Source organism: Erpetoichthys calabaricus, chromosome 5 (assembly GCF_900747795.2).
Source record: "Erpetoichthys calabaricus chromosome 5, fErpCal1.3, whole genome shotgun sequence".
Taxonomy (NCBI): Eukaryota; Metazoa; Chordata; class Cladistia; order Polypteriformes; family Polypteridae; genus Erpetoichthys; species Erpetoichthys calabaricus.
Genome location: NC_041398.2, coordinates 6,120,092 through 6,140,956, shown reverse-complemented (window position 1 = coordinate 6,140,956; position 20,865 = coordinate 6,120,092). Strand labels below are relative to the sequence as shown.

At 42.4% G+C, this 20,865-nt stretch overlaps 4 protein-coding genes across 14 annotated transcripts in view; 2 read left to right on the top strand and 2 right to left on the bottom strand.

Moving 5' to 3' along the window:
• LOC114652524 (tripartite motif-containing protein 16-like) overlaps positions 1-13,432 on the bottom strand; it is a 538,688-nt gene extending 525,256 nt beyond the window's left edge. The window contains exon 1 of the mRNA XM_051927865.1: positions 12,586-13,432. Within this exon, the coding sequence (XP_051783825.1) occupies positions 12,586-13,311 (726 nt within the window). The 5' untranslated portion in view covers positions 13,312-13,432. The remainder of the gene's footprint in view (positions 1-12,585) is intronic.
• Positions 1-20,865, bottom strand: part of LOC114652512 (tripartite motif-containing protein 16-like) — a 979,029-nt gene that overhangs the window by 349,167 nt on the left and 608,997 nt on the right. The window lies entirely within an intron of this gene.
• The window catches only part of LOC114641503 (tripartite motif-containing protein 16-like), a 1,283,323-nt gene that overhangs the window by 810,091 nt on the left and 452,367 nt on the right, over positions 1-20,865 (top strand). The gene's annotated exons all lie outside the window — the stretch shown is intronic.
• LOC114652539 (tripartite motif-containing protein 16-like) overlaps positions 1-20,865 on the top strand; it is an 837,738-nt gene that overhangs the window by 690,369 nt on the left and 126,504 nt on the right. The window lies entirely within an intron of this gene.

Sequence of the window (20,865 nt, the reverse complement as noted above, 5' to 3'; positions counted from 1 at the left end):
GTGTGATCGCCCCGGAGCCATAAGCCATAAGCCAGGTTAGTATGAACATCAGATCAGTTCCCGGTCGTAGAGTACTGTAAGATGAAACAGGAGCAGATCAGCATAGCAAATATAATCACGAATACAGATCATCCCGAGGTGCTAGATCGCCAGGTACAAAGAAATGTTCGTAGGTCTCGTCCCGTGATCCACAGACTCAGCTGTTCCCAGTAAAGTGGAGTCCATAAAATCTGTAAATATTAAGCCAAATCCATGCAATTCGAGTCGGCTGTATCCACGAACTATACGTACAATAAACAAAATAAAACAAGCGTAAGAAAGTGCACAATTAAGGCGAATTTTGCAAAAAGTGTTGTTAACAGGGAGGAGCGGCAACAACAAGCGTGTGCCAGCGTCCCCTCACCTGCTATAATAAAGCAGTTATAATAAAGAAGTTTAGTAGACTTTTACTTTATCTCATTTAGTGTTCTTCCCGGCGGTGTTGCCGTTTTTTAGTGTTAGTGTCTACTTAGTGTTTGTGTTTAGTGTTATGGAAGGAGTGATCTTACCACTGTCAGATTTTGCAATGAATGAGTTGGTAAATAATGATTATTTATCAACAGATCACATGAGCAAATTCAACAAAATTTTAGCAGCGCATACAATTTTCCAACCTCAAGAGGTTTTGCTAATGTGGACTCCTGACATACCTATAATGCCCATTCCACAAAATGCAAAACATATTCAAATATTACCTTCTGCAGCTACTAAACGAGTGACTCACTGGGTGTGTACCTAATATGATGGTGCTGTAATTCATATCTATGACAGTTTAAACGCTGATAAAAAAATCAACCTCATCGAAGAGCAGCTTCGTTTCCTTACAAACCTCCCATAGTTTATGAAGACGCACAGCAACAATTAAATCATACAGATTCTGGTACATCTATATAAATAAAAATGTAAATGTTCGTTTGTTCAAAACCTTAAATCTCCGAAAGTTCTTCACCGATTGCTTTGAAATTTTGACACAATGTTGCATTCGAATACGCGCGTGTTTTTATATACATATTATATAGATGGCACACCTGTGACAGGTAAAAACATGCTTTTTTTGAAAACACAGCACCATCTGTTGGACGTAAACGCAACACACGCCATACTAAATATTTTACAATTCTATTTCAATGTTTCGATCAAATACATTTGTAAGTACGTGAATAAAGGCAACGACATGGCAGTTTTTGGCGTGCAACCAGAAAGAAGTGATAGGAATGCGGTCATACATATCGATGAAATCGCACAGTATTAGGCTGGAAGATACATAAGCAGCAATGAAGCTGTATGGCGAATTCTTTCATTTCCCATACATGAACGAAGTCCAGATGTTGTTCACTTAGCAGTACATCTAGAAAATGGACAACGTGTTTATTTCACAGCTGCAAATGTTCAACAAATAGCCCTGAATCCACCGGCTACAACGTTAACTGTTTTCTTTACGTTATGTCAAAATGACGCATTTGCGAAAACACTGCTGTATTCGGGAGTGCCTACGTATTACACATGGAATGCAAGTAGAAAATCATTTGAACAACGCAAACGAGGAGAGCGAGTCAACGGAAAACCTGCCATATTCAAAGAAACTACGATAGGCAGACTGTACACCGTGCATCCCAATCAAGATGAATGCTTCTTTGTTCATATGCTGTTGGTAAATGTGCCGGTCCAACGTCTTTCCAGCAATTGAGAATTGTCAACGGCGTTACACATGCCACTTTCCGAAGTACTTGTCAAGCTCTGAATTTATTGGAGAACGACCGACACTGGGATGTATACATTAATGACGCGTGCAACACGTCACATCCAAATCAAATTCGTGCATTGTTTGCAATCATATTGACCACCTGCTCTCCTTCATCTCCATCACAGTTATGGGAGAAATATAAATCGCACATGGCTGAAGATATTTTCCGTCGAATACGCAAGTAAAATTCAAATATAAACATGGATTTCACAGCAGAAATCTACAACTAAGCGTTGATAATGATTGAAGATTTGTACTTAGAAATCGCGAAAAAAGTTCTCAATCAATTGGGAATGCCATCACCGAATCGATCTGCTTCTGCTTCGTTACATGTAGAATTGCGTCGTGAACAAAATTACAACACGGGTGATCTTTTGTCGTATGTGCAATCAAATATTCCTAAGCTAACGCTTCAGCAATAAGGCATTTACGATCAAATAATGCAAACTGTCAATAACGGGGTTGGAGAAATCTGGAAATAAGGAATGGAAAGGTGCCGGTTGATCAGAACTCAGGACGAATTTCATTGCCTCATAACTTCTAATTTAGTGACGTCAAAAGAAGAATTGGTTGAAAAAGTATTTCCCAATATTCAAACCAATTATAAGAATCACGATTGGCTGAGTGAACGAGCTATTCTTGTGGCCAAAAACAAAGACGTCTACGAACTTAACAATATTATTCAGTCTAACATTCTGCACAGACAATGGAACAACAAAAAATATTGTATACCCACAAGCATGCATTGTGAAATTAAACATATTAGAAACGTGCGCTTTCTCTTTTCTTTCTTTTCCATTTAACCAGACTGAGCCACAGCAACGCGTGGCCGGGTACAGCTTTATATATATATATATATATATATATATATATATATATATATTTATATATATATATATATATTGTAACAGATGAAGCTTGTGTCCACCTCTCGAACCCTCAGGTACCACTCTGATGACCAGGTGAAAGTATAATAACTTTTTATTTCGTAATTAAACTGTGCACAAAGCACTCTCCTCACCACACTACTCATACAAACAATAAACAATTCTCTCTCCTCCTCGCCCAGACACTTGCCACCCTACCTCCCAGCTCAGCTCAGTGTCTGGGCTTACCCAGAGTCCTTTTATAGCCCCTGACCCGGAAGTGGCTCCAAGCCAAACCCACAAGTCCGTTTTCCTTCCGGGTCAGGGCAAACAGTCCTTTTCTTCATCCTGGGAGCACATCGCTTCTTCCAGTCACGTGACTGAGATGCACTCCCGGGTTATAGGGCATGCCAGAGCCCACTAGCCCCCCTACAGCGACCCCTGGCGGCCCCCAAGGTATCCATCAGGGCTGTGTCACAACACTACAAAGTCCATGAGGCCCTGCTGGAACTCGGGGCACAAATATGCTGTCCGTAGGGCTCCTCCTAGCGTCCTGGGGGTGACGACCGGAGTCCATAGCTGGTCGTCTGTCACAGTCCCTCCCCCTTAGCGACGACCAGTGGGGCGGAGCGTTGATTCCCGCGAGGGACGTCTTCCTCCAGCCTGTCCTCTGCCAAGGAGGGGTTAACAGCCGCTTTGCTGCTCTTTGCCCGTTTCTTTTCTATGTCAGGAGACCCTCTTTTTAATTCGGGGATCTCCTGCTTTCTCTGGGGCTTGTGTACAGCGTGAGGCTCTCTATAGAAAAGAGAGAGCCTCTTTGCTGTTTGCACGCCCGTTGTCCTGTGTAAACTCGGAGGCGGCGTCATTAGTACCGTATCGCTCCGGGTAACAGCACTATTCAGCTGCCCCGAGACGATCGGTACTTCCCCCGCCCCTCCGGTAACCAACGGCAACCCCTTTTCCACGCGGGTCGGGCTCTTAACGTCCGCATTAGTCCAGAGCAGCGTCTGATACCGCTGCTCCGGTTCTAACGGACAATTTCCTGACCACTCCGTCATCGTGCCACATTCCACTGTCGGGTACACAGCGCTTTGGCAACCGCTACTTTTTAAACGCGGTGCCGGTTCACACTGTGTCCCCTTGTTATATACGGTACAGAGGGCACCTACCTGCACCGCCGCATTAATCGAGGCCGGGGCTTCACGGCCTAACCGCCGAAGGTATTCATGTAGTCTCCTCAGCGGCGCTTCGACCGTGGCTCCCAGCTCCTCCAACCGTCTCCTCAGGTCCTCGATCCCCTGAAAGAAACCCAGTACGGGTTCGAGTACCTCTTCGAGATCCCATACCATATAGTTTGTTAAGTTATTTTTCTCGGCCGGCAGTAAGGCTACTTCCTTATTTTGGTTACCTGCCGACCGGGAACCAATGAGCACGTCCACTCCTGGCACGTGCTCTGCTGATGAGCGCAAGGGCTCCTGGGACATGGAGTCTTTAGAGGAACGGGTAGCCTCCTGCGGCTGGCTGCGGTCTGCCTTTTTAATTTTTCCGGCAGACACTACAGTCACCTCCCGTCCCTCTTTACCTTCATTTAAAGTTGGCGCTGCTTTGCTCGCCGCCCCCTTCCCCTTCAGGGAGCGCAGGCGCGTCGGGGAAGTATTCGCCTCGCCGACGGCTCCCAACTGCTCTTCTTCCTGGTTGCCGGCGCGTGAGGTCACGTGGACATCCTCAGCCAATGGACTCCCTTTCCGCGGACGCCTAGACTGGCTTGCTTTCTTCTCTTCGCGGCCATCTTGTCTAGGTGTGAGGCGGGCGTGCTCTTTGCCTGCTTCGTGCAGACAAGCCTCTGCAAACAGAGAAAAACAAGCACCTGGCACTTACCTCGGAACGTATGCGGTCACGCTCCAACTCCCTGAAATAATCTTCGGGAGTTGCAAACCTGCAACGTTCCGGCTGTCGTCCCGCTCGGGTTTGCTCTGTATTGAGCTGCTCCCGATCTTCCTCACTGCCCGTCAGGTAAGTCCACAGCTTCTCCACGGGATCTGGGACCGAAGTCTTCTAGACAACCCCAGCTTTCTTCCCAGTTTTCTTCCCCATACTAGCCTGCTGTAGAGGACGGCTCTCAGCTGCAGCGCTCTTGGTCGCGGGTGGAGTTTTCACCTCCGCGGTTACTAGAGGGACCTTCTTAGGGTTCTCTGCCACAACAAATTTAATTATTGATGCAGATCCTCTGCCAATGGACGGCCAGAGTATCCTGCCGACTACGCCACTGTAACAGATGAAGCTTGTGTCCACCTCTCGAACCCTCAGGTACCACTCTGATGACCAGGTGAAAGTATAATAACTTTTTATTTCGTTATTAAACTGTGCACAAAGCACTCTCCTCACCACACTACTCATACAAACAATAAACAATTCTCTCTCCTCTTCGCCCAGACACTTGCCACCCTACCGCTCAGCTCAGTGTCTGGGATTACCCAGAGACCTTTTATAGCCCCTGACCCGGAAGTGGCTCCAAGCCAAACCCACAAGTCCGTTTTCCTTCCGGGTTAGGGCAAACAGTCCTTTTCTTCATCCCGGGAGCACATCGCTTCTTCCAGTCACGTGACTGAGATGCACTCCCGGGTTATAGGGCATGCCAGAGCCCACTAGCCCCCCTACAGCAACTCCTGGCGGCCCCCAAGGTATCCAGCAGGGCTGTGTCACAACACTACAAGGTCCATGAGGCCCTGCTGGAACTCGGGGCACAAATATGCTGTCCGGAGGGCTCCTCCTAGCGGCCTGGGGGTGACGACCGGAGTCCATAGCCGGTCGTCTGTCACAATATATATATATATATATAAACAAACATACACACATATCTATCTATCTATATATACACACATACACACACACTCACACATATATACATACACATATACATCTATACTAATAAAAGGCAAAGCCCTCACTGACTCACTCATCACTAACTCTCCAACTTCCCGTGTAGGTAGAAGGCTGAAATTTGGCAGGCTCATTCCTTACAGTTTACTTACAAAAGTTAAGCAGGTTTCATTTTGAAATTCTACACGTAACAGTCGACAACATCCGCCATGTTTAACTTTCTTGTTTATGGCCCCATCTTCACGAAATTTGGTAGGCGGCTTCCCTGCGCTAACCGAAACCGATGTACGTACTTATTTTGGTGGTATGACACCACTGTCGGCCGCCATATTGAACTTTCCAACGGTCTTTGTTACTTAATGGGCCCATCTTCAAGAAATTTGGTACGTGGGTTCCCAATGCTAACTGAATCCTACTTACATACATATATACGTCCATAGCCTGCAGCTCGGTCCACACTCTGAATCCTCCAGGCACACCTGAGCATAATCTAATTTTGAAGGTTGGGGCACCAATAATGTTACTGAGAAACTTACAGCCACCGAAACTTTGTAATGGCACGAGACTTCAGGTCACATGCCTGCAAAAGAACCTAGTTGAGCCAACTATCATTACTGGCGGTGGCTCAGGGGAGAGAGTTTTTATTCCTTGCATCCCCGTTATACCCTCTGATCTCCCATTTCAATTCAAACGACTCCAATTTCCAGTAAGGCTCTGCTTCGCAATGACAATTAATAAGTCTCAGGGACAGACCCTACAAAAGGTTGGCATTGATTTGAGGCAAGATTGCTTTTCACATGGCCAACTGTACGTTGCATGCTCAAGAGTAAGCTCAGCGCACAGCTTGGTCATATTACAACCGGAGGGGCGAACTGACAACGTGGTATACAAAGAGATCCTTAACAAATAATTATTGGTACATTTTCCCTCAGTTTATTATTTAAAATTTTAAAGCAGTACTTCACCACTGCGAAGTGCGGGTATTTTGCTAGTATACTTATATAAATTCAAAATCAATATTAATAATAATATCAAATAGGAAAATCAATACAGTGATTAATGATTATAACACAAATGACAAATCATATATATAACACAAAAATCAGAATAGTATATATTTATATATAGCCTTGACAAAGACAGGCAGACACCGATGGTTTAAACACCACAACACATTTATTGTCCATATTTACAATTATTTGCAATACCGCACACAACCCTGTGCCCCTGCGCCACACACCCTCAAGTTCGGGCTCTTCAATGTCCATCCTTCCTTCACCGCCTCCACTCCTCTCCTCCGAGCTCCATCCTCTTCCGTCCAACTCCGGCTCACAAATGAAGGGAGGCGGCTCCTTTTAAATCCACTCGGATGTGCACCAGGTTTCCTCCTGACGAGCTTCCTGTGGCACTTCTTGTTGTTTTGGAAGTGCTGCACGAGCACCCGGAAGCTCTCCGGGTGTCCCTGGTTTTCCTTCTGCCAGCACCTCTGGGTGTGGTGGAATTGGTGACATCCATGCTGTCTGCGTCCCTGCAGAGCTGCGTGAGACCGACGCTGGCTTGGGGCATAGGGCCCTTGGACACCCCGCACACATCAGCCTGTGTTCTGACTGCCCTCTCACTCTCTGTGCCCTCACCACATGATTGGTCATCACTGCCGCATCCACTGTCGGAGCCCCTGCTACTTTAGTTCGATCAGAAACCTCACAGCTCTTTTTGCTAGGGTCTCCCTTTCTTTTTATGGTGCCAGTTCCACGCACCTGCACCATCACTCTCGTAGATTCCTCAGAGATGCGATCGCCTTCCCCTTCAGCTTCTTCAATATGTCACGGAGGGTGCGCATTACCTGAAATAACGACTCTGCAGGCTGAAGGCAATCCTCCAGCTCGTGCAGAGCTGCCAGCAAGCACAGAACATCAGCTGGTGGTGGACTTACCTTTCGATCGGTCCTACGCGCCAGCTACGTGCTGCTAGCCTCTTCCTGGACTCAGTCGGGTCCATCCCTGGCTCAGGATGGACATTCATTTGTCCCACCTCCGACCAACCATTGTCAGGCACACAACACCCACAGTTTAATTTCTCACCAGCCTCAGGGAGGGACTTCCGGTTCTCCACCATCTTCTCCTTACGGCCCCTGATGCTTTGCCGAAAACATATCCAAGGTAATTAATTTGTCTTGACTATCTATCTCTGCTTTTAACCCCTTCCGAAATGCCACTCCTGTGCTTGGTCATGATAATTGTTTAATAAAATCTTCCATAAAAGTGCACAACATAAATACTGTAATAACCAATCTTAATGCACATAGAAAATCTAGGCAAAAACACCAATAATTTAATTAAAGTTACTACTTTAGATGAACAATGTATTAAAACTATAAAAACAGATTATAGATTAAACAAAAAATACACACAGAGCGGCGCTAATAAAAATAACTTTTTTCCTGTTCCATATATCAATAACGCACATAGTATTCATCTCTGCTCCTCCGAAACATTGAATATGGCTCTATTAAATGTTAGAGCTTTAACTAACAAGACGTTTTTTATCAACGATCTTATTAGTGATAAAAAAATAGATTTTATTGCACTAAGTGAAACGTGGCTTGGCTCAGATGGCGCAGCTGCTTTAATCGAATCTGCGCCTCCGGATTACAGTTTTACTAGTGCAGATCGCCAAGGAAAGAGAGGTGGCGGACTAGCAAACATTTACTCAAGCAGGTTAAAATGTAAAAATGTCAGTTTTGGTAAATTCAAGTCTTTTGAGTATCTCGCCATTATTATTCAGGGAGATTCTCACGTTCTAATATTATCCGTGTATAGACCTCCAAAATTCAACGCGTCTTTCTTTGAGGAATTCTCTGACTTGATGTCAATCTTAATTACGAACTATGACACACTCTTAATAGTCAGCGACTTTAATTTTCATATAGATAATCAATGTGACCAGAAAGTAAAAGAATTTATGAACCTCCTGGACTCTTTTGATTTGAGACAGCTCGTTAATCAGCCTACACATAAAGCAGGTCATACGTTAGACTTAGTAATTACTAAAGGACTAAAAGTTGATATAAAGCAGGTCATTGATACGGGTCTATCAGACCATTTTCTTCTACTATTTAATATAGAAATAATGATAGAAAACACTCATGAGAAGCATATTGTTAAAAAACGCTTCTTTGACTCATCAGCAGCTTTAAAACTTACAAAAACATTCTAAGCAATCAGTCCGTTTATAGTGCCAACTATAATAGCGAGGAGAATGTAAATAGTAAGGTGGAAAGATTTAATACTAAAGTGAGGGCTGCTGTTGACTTAGTTGCACCTGAAAAGACAGTTGAAAAATCTTCTAGCATTGTTATACCATGGAAGACCCAAAGAGTGTCTGATTTAAAGAGAACATGCCGTAGAGCTGAACATAAATGGAGGAAAACTAAACTAACTATTGACTATGAAATATTAAAAGTTAAAATAACAGAATACAATAACACAGTCCATCTTGAGAGGCGCTGCTATTTCTCTAAGATTATAAATAACAATGCTAGTAATCCCAGAGTCTTATTCTCGACGATTGATCGTCTGTTAAACCAGGTAACTCAAAGGAATGCATCCTAAGTACTTCCAGTAAAACCTGTGAGGCTATCGCTGTATTTTTCAATCAAAAAATTAATGATATTAGAAATAACATAGTATATCTCCCCAACACTAAGGATCCTCCTACACCCCAGTACTCCACAATAAACAAATTGAAGTCTTTCACTAGGATAGATTTACCTGATTTACATAAAATAATTTCTCAAATGAAACCCTCCATCTGCGTCCTTGACCCAATACCAACAAATTTTTTCAAAGAAGTATCAGGCATGCTAATTGATAATGTTCTTGACATAGTAAATTCATCATTAGATACGGGGGTCTTCCCAGACTGTCTTAAGACTGCTGTAGTTAAACCCCTACTTAAGAAAAATAATCTCGACCCCTCTGCTCTTGAAATTTTTAGACCCATCTCTAACCTGCAGTCATTATACAGTTAAATGAGCACCTCAATAAAGCTGCTATTCTTGATAAATTTCTGTCAGGTTTTAGAACAAATCACAGCACAGAAACTGCACTCGTTAAAGTAGTAAATGACTTGCAGGTAAATGCAGACAGAGGCCATTTATCTGTTCTCATCCTCTTAGATCTGAGTGCCGCATTTGACACACGTTGATCATAATATTCTTAAGAATCGCCTTAGTCAATGGGTGGGCCTCTCTGGCAGCGTCTTAAATTGGTTTGAATCCTACCTGGCAGGGAGAAAATTCTTTGTTAGTTGTGGTAATTACAACTCAAAGATACATGATATTCTATATGGTGGTCCACAAGGCTCTATCCTGGGTCCACTGCTCTTCTCAATCTACATGCTTCCATTAGGTCAGATTATCTCGGGACACAACGTGAGCTACCACAGCTATGCTGATGACACACAGCTGTATGTATCAATAGCTCCTGATGACCCCGAATCTCTTGATTCGCTAACACAATGTCTAACCTGAATCTCAGAATGGATGAATAGTAACTTTCTCAAATTAAATAAAGAGAAAACCAAAATCTTAGTGATTGGCAATAATGGATACAATGAGGCTATTAGAAATAAAGTGGCTACATTAGGATTAAAAGTCAAAACGGAGGTAGAAAGCTTAGGGGTAACCGTTGATTGTAATCTGAATTTTAAATCGCATATTAATCAGATCACTAGGACAGCATTTTTTCACTTAAGAAACATAGCAAAAGTTAGACCTCTTATATCATTGAAAGATGCAAAGAAATTAGTTCACGCATTTGTTTTCAGTCGGCTAGATTACTGTAACGCACTCCTCTCAGGACTACCCAAAAAAGACATCAATCGTTTGCAACTAGTGCAGAATGCAGCTGCTAGAATCCTTACCAGGAAAAGAAAATCCGAACACATCTCTTCAGTTTTGATGTCACTACACTGGTTACCTGTGTCATTCAGAATTGACTTTAAAATTCTGCTTATGGTTTATAAAGCCTTAAATAATCTCGCCCCATGTTATATATCGGAATGTCTGACGTCTTATATTCCAAATTGTAACCTCAGATCTTCAACTGAGTGTCTCCTTAGAATTCCAGAGCAAAACTTAAAAGAAGTGGTCAGGCGGCCTTCTGCTGTTATGCACCTAAAATCTGGAATAGCCTGCCAGTAGGAATTCGCCAGGCTAATACAGTGGAGCACTTTAAAAAACTGCTAAAAACACATTATTTTAACATGGCCTTCTCATAACTTCACTGTAATTTAATCCTGATACTCTGTATATCCAATTCATTATAATAACTATTCATTCAAATCTGTACTAACCCCTACTCTCTCTTCTGTTTACTTTTCCGGTGTCCTTTTGGTGGTGGTGTGCGCCACCACCATCTACCCAAAGCACCATGATGTTCCAACAATGATGGATGGATTAAAAGCCAGAAGTCTGTACGACCATCAGCATCAAGTGACTCAGTGAGAACCCTAACTACAAAGAGGACTATTTCATTTATGTTAGGTAGAATGCCCAGAGGGGACTGGGTGGTCTCGTGGCCTGGAACCCCTACAGATTTTATTTTTTTCTCCAGCCTTCTGGAGTTTTTTTTTTTTTTTCTGTCCACCCTGGCCATCGGACCTTACTCCTTTCTATGTTAACTAATGTTGTCTTATTTTAATTTTGTATTTTGTCTGTTATTTTTCTTTTCTTCATTATGTAAAGCACTTTGAGCTACTTTTTGTATGAAAATGTGCTATATAAATAAATGTTGTTGTTGTTGTTGTTTGGCGAGCCTCCTGGCAGCTCTTCTGCTGAGTCACATTGGGCAGATCGGTCCACTCACTTTATGGCTTTATCATTTTTATTAAGTGAACTGACTTCAAACATCAAATGCTTCAAAAATGCCAATTTGTTTTAAGGGCACAAAAACTTTTTCTTCAGGGCAATGACCACTAATTTTCTAAGTAAATGAAACAGAATAAAGAATAAAATAAGAGGTGTCGAGATCTAAAAACCTGTTCATAAACAGGTAAAATCACAACCAGAATAACAATGTGTGATGTGGAAACTGGAAGAATGAAATAAGAGCAAAAAAAGAGACAGCAAACCAAATACCAGAGAATAACTTAATGAATGGTGAGAAATGAACGGTGGCGGGGGGCTCACCTTGTAATCTGAACGGCCACTAAAGCAGCACAGGAGGAACACCTGACAACAGAATCAAGCTCCTGACATAACGGGCGCTGACTGGGCTGCCATGTTTTTTCCGGTGCGCTCATTCTTTGTGTATATTGAGTGGTTGGTTTGTGTTGTTTGTTGACTCCAAGAATTACTTTTACTTGTGAAGAGCTTTTGAACATACAGGCCTTAGTTGCATCGAATGTTTTTCCTTTGTTTGTTTGCGATGAGGGAGATTTACAGCAGATATTTTCCCCATCTGCCTTTTACAGCCATTTCAGTGTCACCCCCCTCAGACCCCTTTCACTGAAGTCCGATTCACCTTCTTCAACTTCCCTCCCCCAGTCATTCCTCTCCGCCCCACTCTGGGGGAACAAAAACCTTTTTAGGAAACAAATATCAGAGGTATTATAATATCATAAGGTACTCTTAGACCAGTAAGCATCTGTTTTTATTGACATATACAATAATCTCTAATGCTGAGCAAAGTTCCGGACTGCTTTAAGGTAGCCATTATCATTCCAGTTCTCAAACAGGATAAAATCCCTGAACTTAGAGAGGCCTGAGGTACTCGAGACACAAGTGATCAGAACACAAAGAACCTCCGCTCAGTTTAATGAGAGCACTCAGCTCACTAGACTGTCCATGGATCACACTGCACTGTGTATCTCATCCTGGACTGTTTCATGTCTTCCACCCAGTCTCACCAGGATAGGCTCCAGCTCCCTGCTGTCCTATACAAGCAAATTGAGACTCCTCAACATGAAGGAATAGATTTCTCTGCCAAACTACATTTACGTATCACTTAACTCCTTTATGTATTGAGTTTCCATTAAACACTAGACTCCACTCACCTGCTTTTCTTCTCTTTCCATCTCCAGCTCGACCATTTTATGACCGTTATGTTCAGTCACTCCACACATCATGCATATACACATCTCATCAGTTTTACAAAACATCTCCAGACTTTTCTGATGTTTCTCACAGAGTTTATCGTTCAGATTTCTGTCGGGATCAACCAACTTGTGTCCCTTCCAGGCTGCTACTTCATAGTGAGGCTTCAGGTGAGTCTGACAGTAGGAGGCCATGCAGGTTAGACAGGACTTCACCGCTCTGAACTTCTTCCCAGTACAGAAGTCACACTCCACATCTTCAGGGCCGGCATAATTCTGACATGGAGAACTGAGTGCCATCTTCTTTAATCTCTTGATGACTTCATTCAGCAGAGTGTTTCTGTTCAGCTCAGGCCTTGTGGTGAAGGTGTGTCTGCACTGAGGACAGCTGAACTCTTGGCTCTGATCCCAGCAGTCCATGAGGCAGTTCAGACAGAAACTGTGACCGCAATGCAGTGACACAGGGTCAGTCAGGGTGTCCAGACACACCGAGCAGGTGAACTCGTCCTGTAATCCAACCAGCTGGGCTTCAGCCATCGTCAGTCTGAGGAGAGGCAGGCAGAGAGAATCAGTCAGACAAACAAGGAAGTGACTTGTGAAGAAATGAAAGTGAAAGTTTGTCTGTACACAGTGAGGAGGAGGAGGAGGAGATTTAAAGAGAAAGCTGAGAGCTGACAGAGAGGACATCTGAGGAGACACTGAGGATGAACAGTTAATGTGAGACAGGAGCTCAGAGAGTGAAGACCACAAAGTGACAGAAGAGATGACCTGTCACAGGGGGTCTGCTAAAGTGTAATTCACATCAGTATTTCTTATTTATTTATTGCATACTACAGTTAACATTAGACTGACTCAGAACTCAATGTACATTTACAAATGAAATAAAATAAAAAGAAGACACAACACACAAATCACCATAAACAGATTTGTAATGTGATGGTCTGGCAGCCCTCAGCAGACCGAGACAGCGAGCTGTTAAACTGAGGATTCATTCTACTCATGCTGGTGCTCTTTATTAATCAAAATGTCCACCACATAGTAAGTTCTCTTCTCTAACTTATCAAAGTTGTAGGAATGTTAGGAGGAGAAAAAGCAATTGATTGATGTTAATCTGTCAAATAACTCATAACTAGTTGTGCCTTTTGTCAATGCCAGTAATTCATTTTCTTATTCAGTAAAGCTCACACTTTATTTTCCTTACCTTTCTCTGTAGTTGAAGTTCCCAGCTGTTAGACTTCCATCAACGTAAACAAAGCCCCTCATTTTAAGAAACAGAATAATCCATCCATCCATCCATCCATCCATCCATCCATCCATCCATCCATCCATCCATCCATCCATCCATCCATCCATTTTCCAACCTGCTTACATGGTGCAGTGCTCTGAGGAAACTGGAGCCTACCTCAGTAACCATTGGGGTGCCAGTCCATCATAAAGTTAACATATTCACACACACACACACAATCGGGCCAATTAACAATTTATTATAAACTCAAGGATTATAAAAGTAAGACCCTGTTTACGTAGTGACATACTGTAATTGGCCCAAATGACATTCATGTATGTTTCTGTGTGTGTGTGTATGGATGTGGGTGTGCGTGTATGTGTGTGAGTGGACCCTACCAAGTACAGGCCTCCTTTTCTGAGTTGTTTGCTGTCTTTCATGTAGTCTTCTAAGGATCCTCATGACCCTGCACTCCACTAATGGCTTATTTCTTTTCCTGTCCACAGCCTTGCCAATCAGTCCTTCTTTTACAGCGCCATCCTTTCACTGACCAAACATAAGCCTCTCTACTAAGCACACATATGAATGTGTTAATATGCTGACCAACTCCATCATGGTGTGGTATGTGGACTGTAGTCCTGCGGATCACAAGTTACTACAGAGGACTGCTAAGACAGCTGAGGACGGACTTCATCTGTGTGTCTCTGCACTCCATACAAGACACCTACAGCACACACAACCTCTACAAGGCATCCAGCATTGTGACTGACCCCTCACACCCAGCACATGGGCTCTTTGAGCTCCTGACTTCTAGCAGATGGGCATTGCAGTATCCGAGTCAGATCATCCAGAATGTGTGACAGTTTCTTATCCCCATGCTGTCCAACTTGTCAATGTCTGAGTACCTCCCGCTATGAACTTTACACTATTTGCATATTTGAAAACTTTCCAAATCAAATGTACACATTGCTCTTTATGAGTGATAAACAATTACTACATTTTTGATGTACTTTAGTCGTCTGCTTATATTTCACCTTTTTAACACAGTAATGTCGCCCCTGCTGTTAAACTGTTACCGATCCAGTTAGAACTGATCAGCTGGACGTTGTCCTACCATTGTCATGTCAGTTTACTGCATGCTGTCTTGTCTGTTTGCACTACATGTTGTATATTTGTCCGGTGGTTCAAAAGACACCCAACCTGTACGATGAATCTGGATGGGATGACAATAAAGAAACTTGAACTCGAACTTGAAATTACTATGTGAGATGACATAGACTTTCATAATTATACTATTTATAATTAAAGGGAACTGCAGTACTCCATATATCATTGAGGGACAGAAGTGTCATTGAAATGAGGACAAGGACCACAGCAGAGCTGTGAGGGCAAAAGACCCACAGTGACCGAGAATGTGTAAAATGTGCTCATCGTCTTGAAAACGAGATTCTGACCTGAATGACTGCTGATGTGCAAATGTGATATGCATGTGAGTGACCAAAGAGACCAATGGCTTTAAGAGGTCAGATAATGAGAACTGACACAATGGCTGAAGTGAAATAACAAGACAGAGAGAAGAGGACAACAGGGTTTAGATAGATAGATAGATAGATAGATAGATAGATAGATAGATAGATAGATAGATAGATAGATAGATAGATAGATAGATAGATAGATAGATAGATAGATAGATAGATAGATAGATAGATAGATAGATAGATAGATACTTTATTAATCCAAAGGGGAAATTCACATACTCCAGCAGCAGCATACTGATACAAAAAACAATATTAAATTAAAGATTGATAATAATGCAGGTAAAAACAGACAATAACTTTGTATAATGTTAACGTTTACCCCCCCGGGTGGAATTGAAGAGTCGCATAGTTTGGGGGAGGAACGATCTCCTCAATCCGTCAGTGGAGCAGGACAGTGACAGCAGTCTGTCGCTGAAACTGCTCCTCTGTCTGGAGATGACACTGTTTAATGGATGTAGTGGATTCTCCATAATTGATAGGAGCCTGCTGAGTGCCCGTTGCTCTGCTACAGATGTCAAACCGTCCAGCTCTATGCCAACAATAGAGCCTGCCTTCCTCACCAGTTTGTCCAGGCGTGACGCATCCTTCTTCTTAATGCTGCCAAGTGAGAGTCCTGACCGTAACCCCTTCGAGATGACCTGAAGAGAGCTGTGCAACAAGAAATACTGGGAACTGAAACAGGGAGGGACAGTCCATAAGTCATCCCTAACATTGTGCAAGTCTTATAAGCAGCTAAAGGAAATGTTTGGTGGAGGTTGTGGCTGATAAAGGAGGATCTACAAAGGATTAGTTAGATTTACCAGCCTTCACTGTGAATGATTACTCATTGTGTCTAAAAAGACATGGAAAGTCCAGCAGTTGGTATGTTAATAGTTTAGCCAGATTGTTGTTGTCTAGAATTGGGACTTAGATGAAGATTAGATGACATTTTAGTAGGAATTAATGCAGAAATCCAAGGAATTCTAAAGGGTTAATGTACTTTTCCTTGTAAATGTAGTTGTAAATCAACAGTGACCCCTGCTGGTCAGACTACTATGTGTAGATCTGAGGGGTCACTGGACCACACAATGACACACACACTTCATTGGCTACTCAAAGATTAAATCAAACCCAATATTAATGGAGACACTGACAGCGGCTCTCACCCTTCATTCTCCTTCCCAAATTCAGTCACATAAGGGCTTCTACTCACCCATCCTGTGAAATTAATTTTGACACTAAACTACAATACACAAAGAGAACCTGCGCTTGTGGAGACATCAAGTGACGTGTGGAGGGTACTGGTCTGTGGTCACCTAGTGTCAGATGGCTGATTGTTACACTGGAGTTTAAATTAAGCCAAAACACAAACCCTTGATAGAGCGGATCAGTGAAGGAGGTGTTGGACCTGTGCTGGAGGGCCATTGTGTGTGAGACGCTATTAAATAATAATAATAGTAATAATACATTTTATTTATATAGCGCCTTTCCCATGCTCAAGGCACTTAACACTTATCACTTAAATGATAAAAAGCCAGCAGGCCAGTCCAGAAACACACCTATCCGGGGGCTCTAGGGGGCGCTGATTACAATGTCTTTGTTATGGTGACACACTGAGTAGTCAGAATTAGAACATAAACTCCAGGACTTGTCGTTGTGACCAAGGCAGCAGTCCAAGCCCCATCCTTTTCTTCTTATTCCTTTATATGTGACTCCAATCCTCAGACTTTCCCCAGTACACTCCACCTCCCAGTAACAGTGAGTCCCAGTCAGAGCCTCTCTGCACAGAACTTGAGGCTAGCAGTTAAACCTCTTAGAATGATTGGGGTATTTGGTCTTTGTCTTGTTCTCATCAGAAAAACGGAGCCATCTGTGTGCCGTGTTGATGTCCAGTGTGAGTGGACTGAAGTCTGAATTTAGAGAGAAGAAAATGAGTGAGGAAATCTGGGAGTGTGTAATGGGACTGGGAGCAGAGCACAACACAGACAATTAACAAGAACCAATCAGGAGCTGCGCTAATGAGACCCATATGTGTGCCATTTAAGTGCCGTCAATAGTGAAGAACTCATCTGAATGGACAGAATCCTGTGGGAAATTAAAAAGAAAAAACAAAAAGATGACAACAGACAACAAAGACAGAGGCAGGCAAGCCATACATTTGGAAAGAAGTCTCAGTAGTCAGGCATTACGATATGCGCCATAAGATTACCGTGGAGCACAGAGTTCTAATGGACGGTTCACAGACTTTTGGCTGTTTGACAAGACAGTGAGTCTGACATTTTTAAGCTGCTACACTTACTGAATGTGTTCTCTAAATGACCACAACACTTACTGGAATTTCTGTTATTTTCAAAAAATAGTCACAATTCATTTTAATGTATATTTTAACATAGATTATCTTTATGAATTTGTATACTGTATGTTAATGACAGTGGATTTTGAAAATTGCGTTTCTAGTACATTGGGCTTCATTCATTGGATAAAATCCACAACATAAAAAAAAAAAAAACATAAAACCCTCTGCCCTTATTTTACATGACCACCTGCCCGGCTTCACTTTATATAACCCCATGCCTCTCCAGATGGCAGCAGGACCAGTGTAATGAGCCCCTGCCAAGGGACAGGGAGAGAAGTTTCTAAAGGGAGGAGATTTGACCAGGCAACTCAGTTCACTCCTGGGTGAGGGTTGTTTGAGAGACACCAGGTGCCTCATGTATAAACGGTGCGTATGCACAAAAATGTTGCATATGCCCATTTCCATGCTCACACTGCAATGTATAAAAAAGCCACATACATTCTCACACCAGCTAAGTCCTTGGCGTACGCAAGTTCTCCGCTCGGTTTTGCAAACTGGCGGCATCCAGCGTCAAAGCAGTGCTACTATTCCAGTGTGGTTACCCTTTTTTTTTAGATCCACATCCCGACACGGCTTGATCAAATACATTGAAATTAACTGCATATTGTAAATTAGTTTAAGGCATCTGATTGTAATTATACGGAACACAAAAGTTGAAGCACTTTGAAGGATTCCACAGTGGATAAAGAGGACCTTGGATGTATGTGGGCTGTTGACAAATGGAGGGCTTGCTTGTGGGATTGAAATTTCCTGTCCACACCATCATCAGGCTTTGGCCACTCTGTTGTCCTTCAAAGTGTCTGTTTGCCCTGGCATGTGGATGGCACCCTGGACAGTGCGACTGTACTCTTTTAACTATGCTGCAGCTTATCATCCAGGGTCACAGAATCACATTTCCAACTGCCTCTCTTGCTTGTCCTTCCCTACTACTGCTGGGACCATTTCTGACAATGAACTGGAGTTTGTGGTGATTTAGTCTCTGGCACTAACTGCCATGTCACTGAGGGAGTTTGCTTCTGCCTCTGTATTTTACAGTGAATTAGCTGCCTTACAAACTCTGATTACTAATGGTTAGCCATCTTCTCTTAATGCTGTTGATACAGTTACACATCTATATTTCTGATTATGAGATGAATTCAGTGTACAAGATGGTTATGTGTTCTGTGGTGCTCGTCTCATTGCTCCTTTCTCTCAGCATCACCCGTTGGCTGCATTCACTCATCTAGGTCACCAATGTAAAGTTTAAACTTGACACCGTCTGTGTCAACTATATTGGTGGCCAAGGGCCTCATGTATAAACGGCACGTATATGCACAGAAATGTTGCATACGCCCATTTCCATGCTCACATCACGATGTATAAAAACAAAACTTGGCGTAAAGCCACGCACATTCTCACACCAGCTCAAACCATAGCTTATGCAAGTTTTTGGCTTGGTTTTTGCAAAATGGCAGACACCCAGCGTCAAAGCAGTGCTTTTGTTCCAGTGTGGTTTCCCTTTGTTTTTTAGATCCACATCCCTGACGCGGCTTTATCAAATACACTGGAATTAACCGCATATTGTTTATTAGTTTAAGAAATCTGATTGTAATTAACTTGTAACAATATAATGGTCTACAGAATGGCCAACCTATTCCAAATACCATAGCTGCTTTAGCGTTGTTACTCTCACTGCACCTTCTTCTTCTTTCATCTGCTCTCGTGAGGGGTTGCCACAGCAGATCATCTTTAATCATATTACTCTCACTGCACCACTCGGAGTATTTATCCCACTGTATCTGAGTGTGGAATCACAGCTCTACAGCAGCTGATTGTAAAGAGAATTATCGGTATAGAGTATCAAGCACACGCTGCCTCAGCCATGCTGTCTATTGGAACTGCTCTCATATGACAAATGCTTCAGAGCCTTTCCTGTACTGACCTCACAGTTCAGAAACAGTTTCATCCCAAGAACTCTAAACGCACTCAATCAGTCCACCAAGTGCTCCTTGTAGAACTGTTTGTACTTATAAATACAATTACCTCACAGTAAAATTGCGATAGTTATAATATTGCACAACCTGAGCCACTTTATAAAGTGCGTATTTACATATGATGACAATATGTTTATTACATTATACAGATAAAATGTTAACATCACTTAAATAATCTATATTATTAATAATTAAACATGTGAGGACACGGTCTCGCAGCGCTAGCCGTTTCAGTGATTGTTCCTGTCTCGCGCTGTATTCTTGCTAGGACTGGCGCAACACTGGAAGGATAGATGGATGGAATAATTAAACATGTACTACAAAGATATTTCAATGTTCAATAAAAGTTTTGAAGAATTGGCGTTCTAAGCTTACAGATGGCTTAACGTCTATTACAGAGCTGATTGTGTGGCGATTGGGTATTTGGAGAAAGAAAAGGAAGGACAAGAATTGGGGGTTAGTACGTTTGAAAGGGACAGTACTGTTGCAATAAATTATTTCATCGAAGGTCACACATGGTGCAGCAAGCATCGTGCGGGAGGCAGGAACAATCTCTGGATGGGGTGCCAGCTCATCACTATCACTGTGCCACCGTGTTCCCATGTTTAATAACATGCTTTCACTCCTATCATCATGAAAATGATATCAAGTATATATGTCAGTATTTTAATTATTCAGAGAGCTGTAATATCACAAATGTAATAGATTCTGTGTATTGTCGGAGGAAGAGAAAGCCCATTTAAGAAGCAGGTAGTGATTCACACACATTGAGCACATAAAAGAACACATAGAAAACAAAGCATGTAACGTGCCACTTTAAGTTACGATGGGATTTGAGAAACTAGTAAATTAAGCGATTTTAAGATGAAGTTTATGATGTTCTACTTTAATGATAAAATAAACTAAATGATTAAAGTGGAAATTTCAAGTTTAAAGTTCGTGCTTTTATTCCACTGTGTGCCTATTTTTTTTTTTCTGTACCCTAATAAGCTTTCATGTGACACTCAGACGGTGGGCTATGACTCGCCTTTTCACGGCAACTTTGATATCTGACAACTTCTTTTTTATTTCAGGCACTGTGCAACTTTTTTCTCCGACACTCTGTCACTCGATCAACTTCCTTTTGTTGTTTATACCACTGTTTAAACCAACAAATAGTATGTGTTTCTT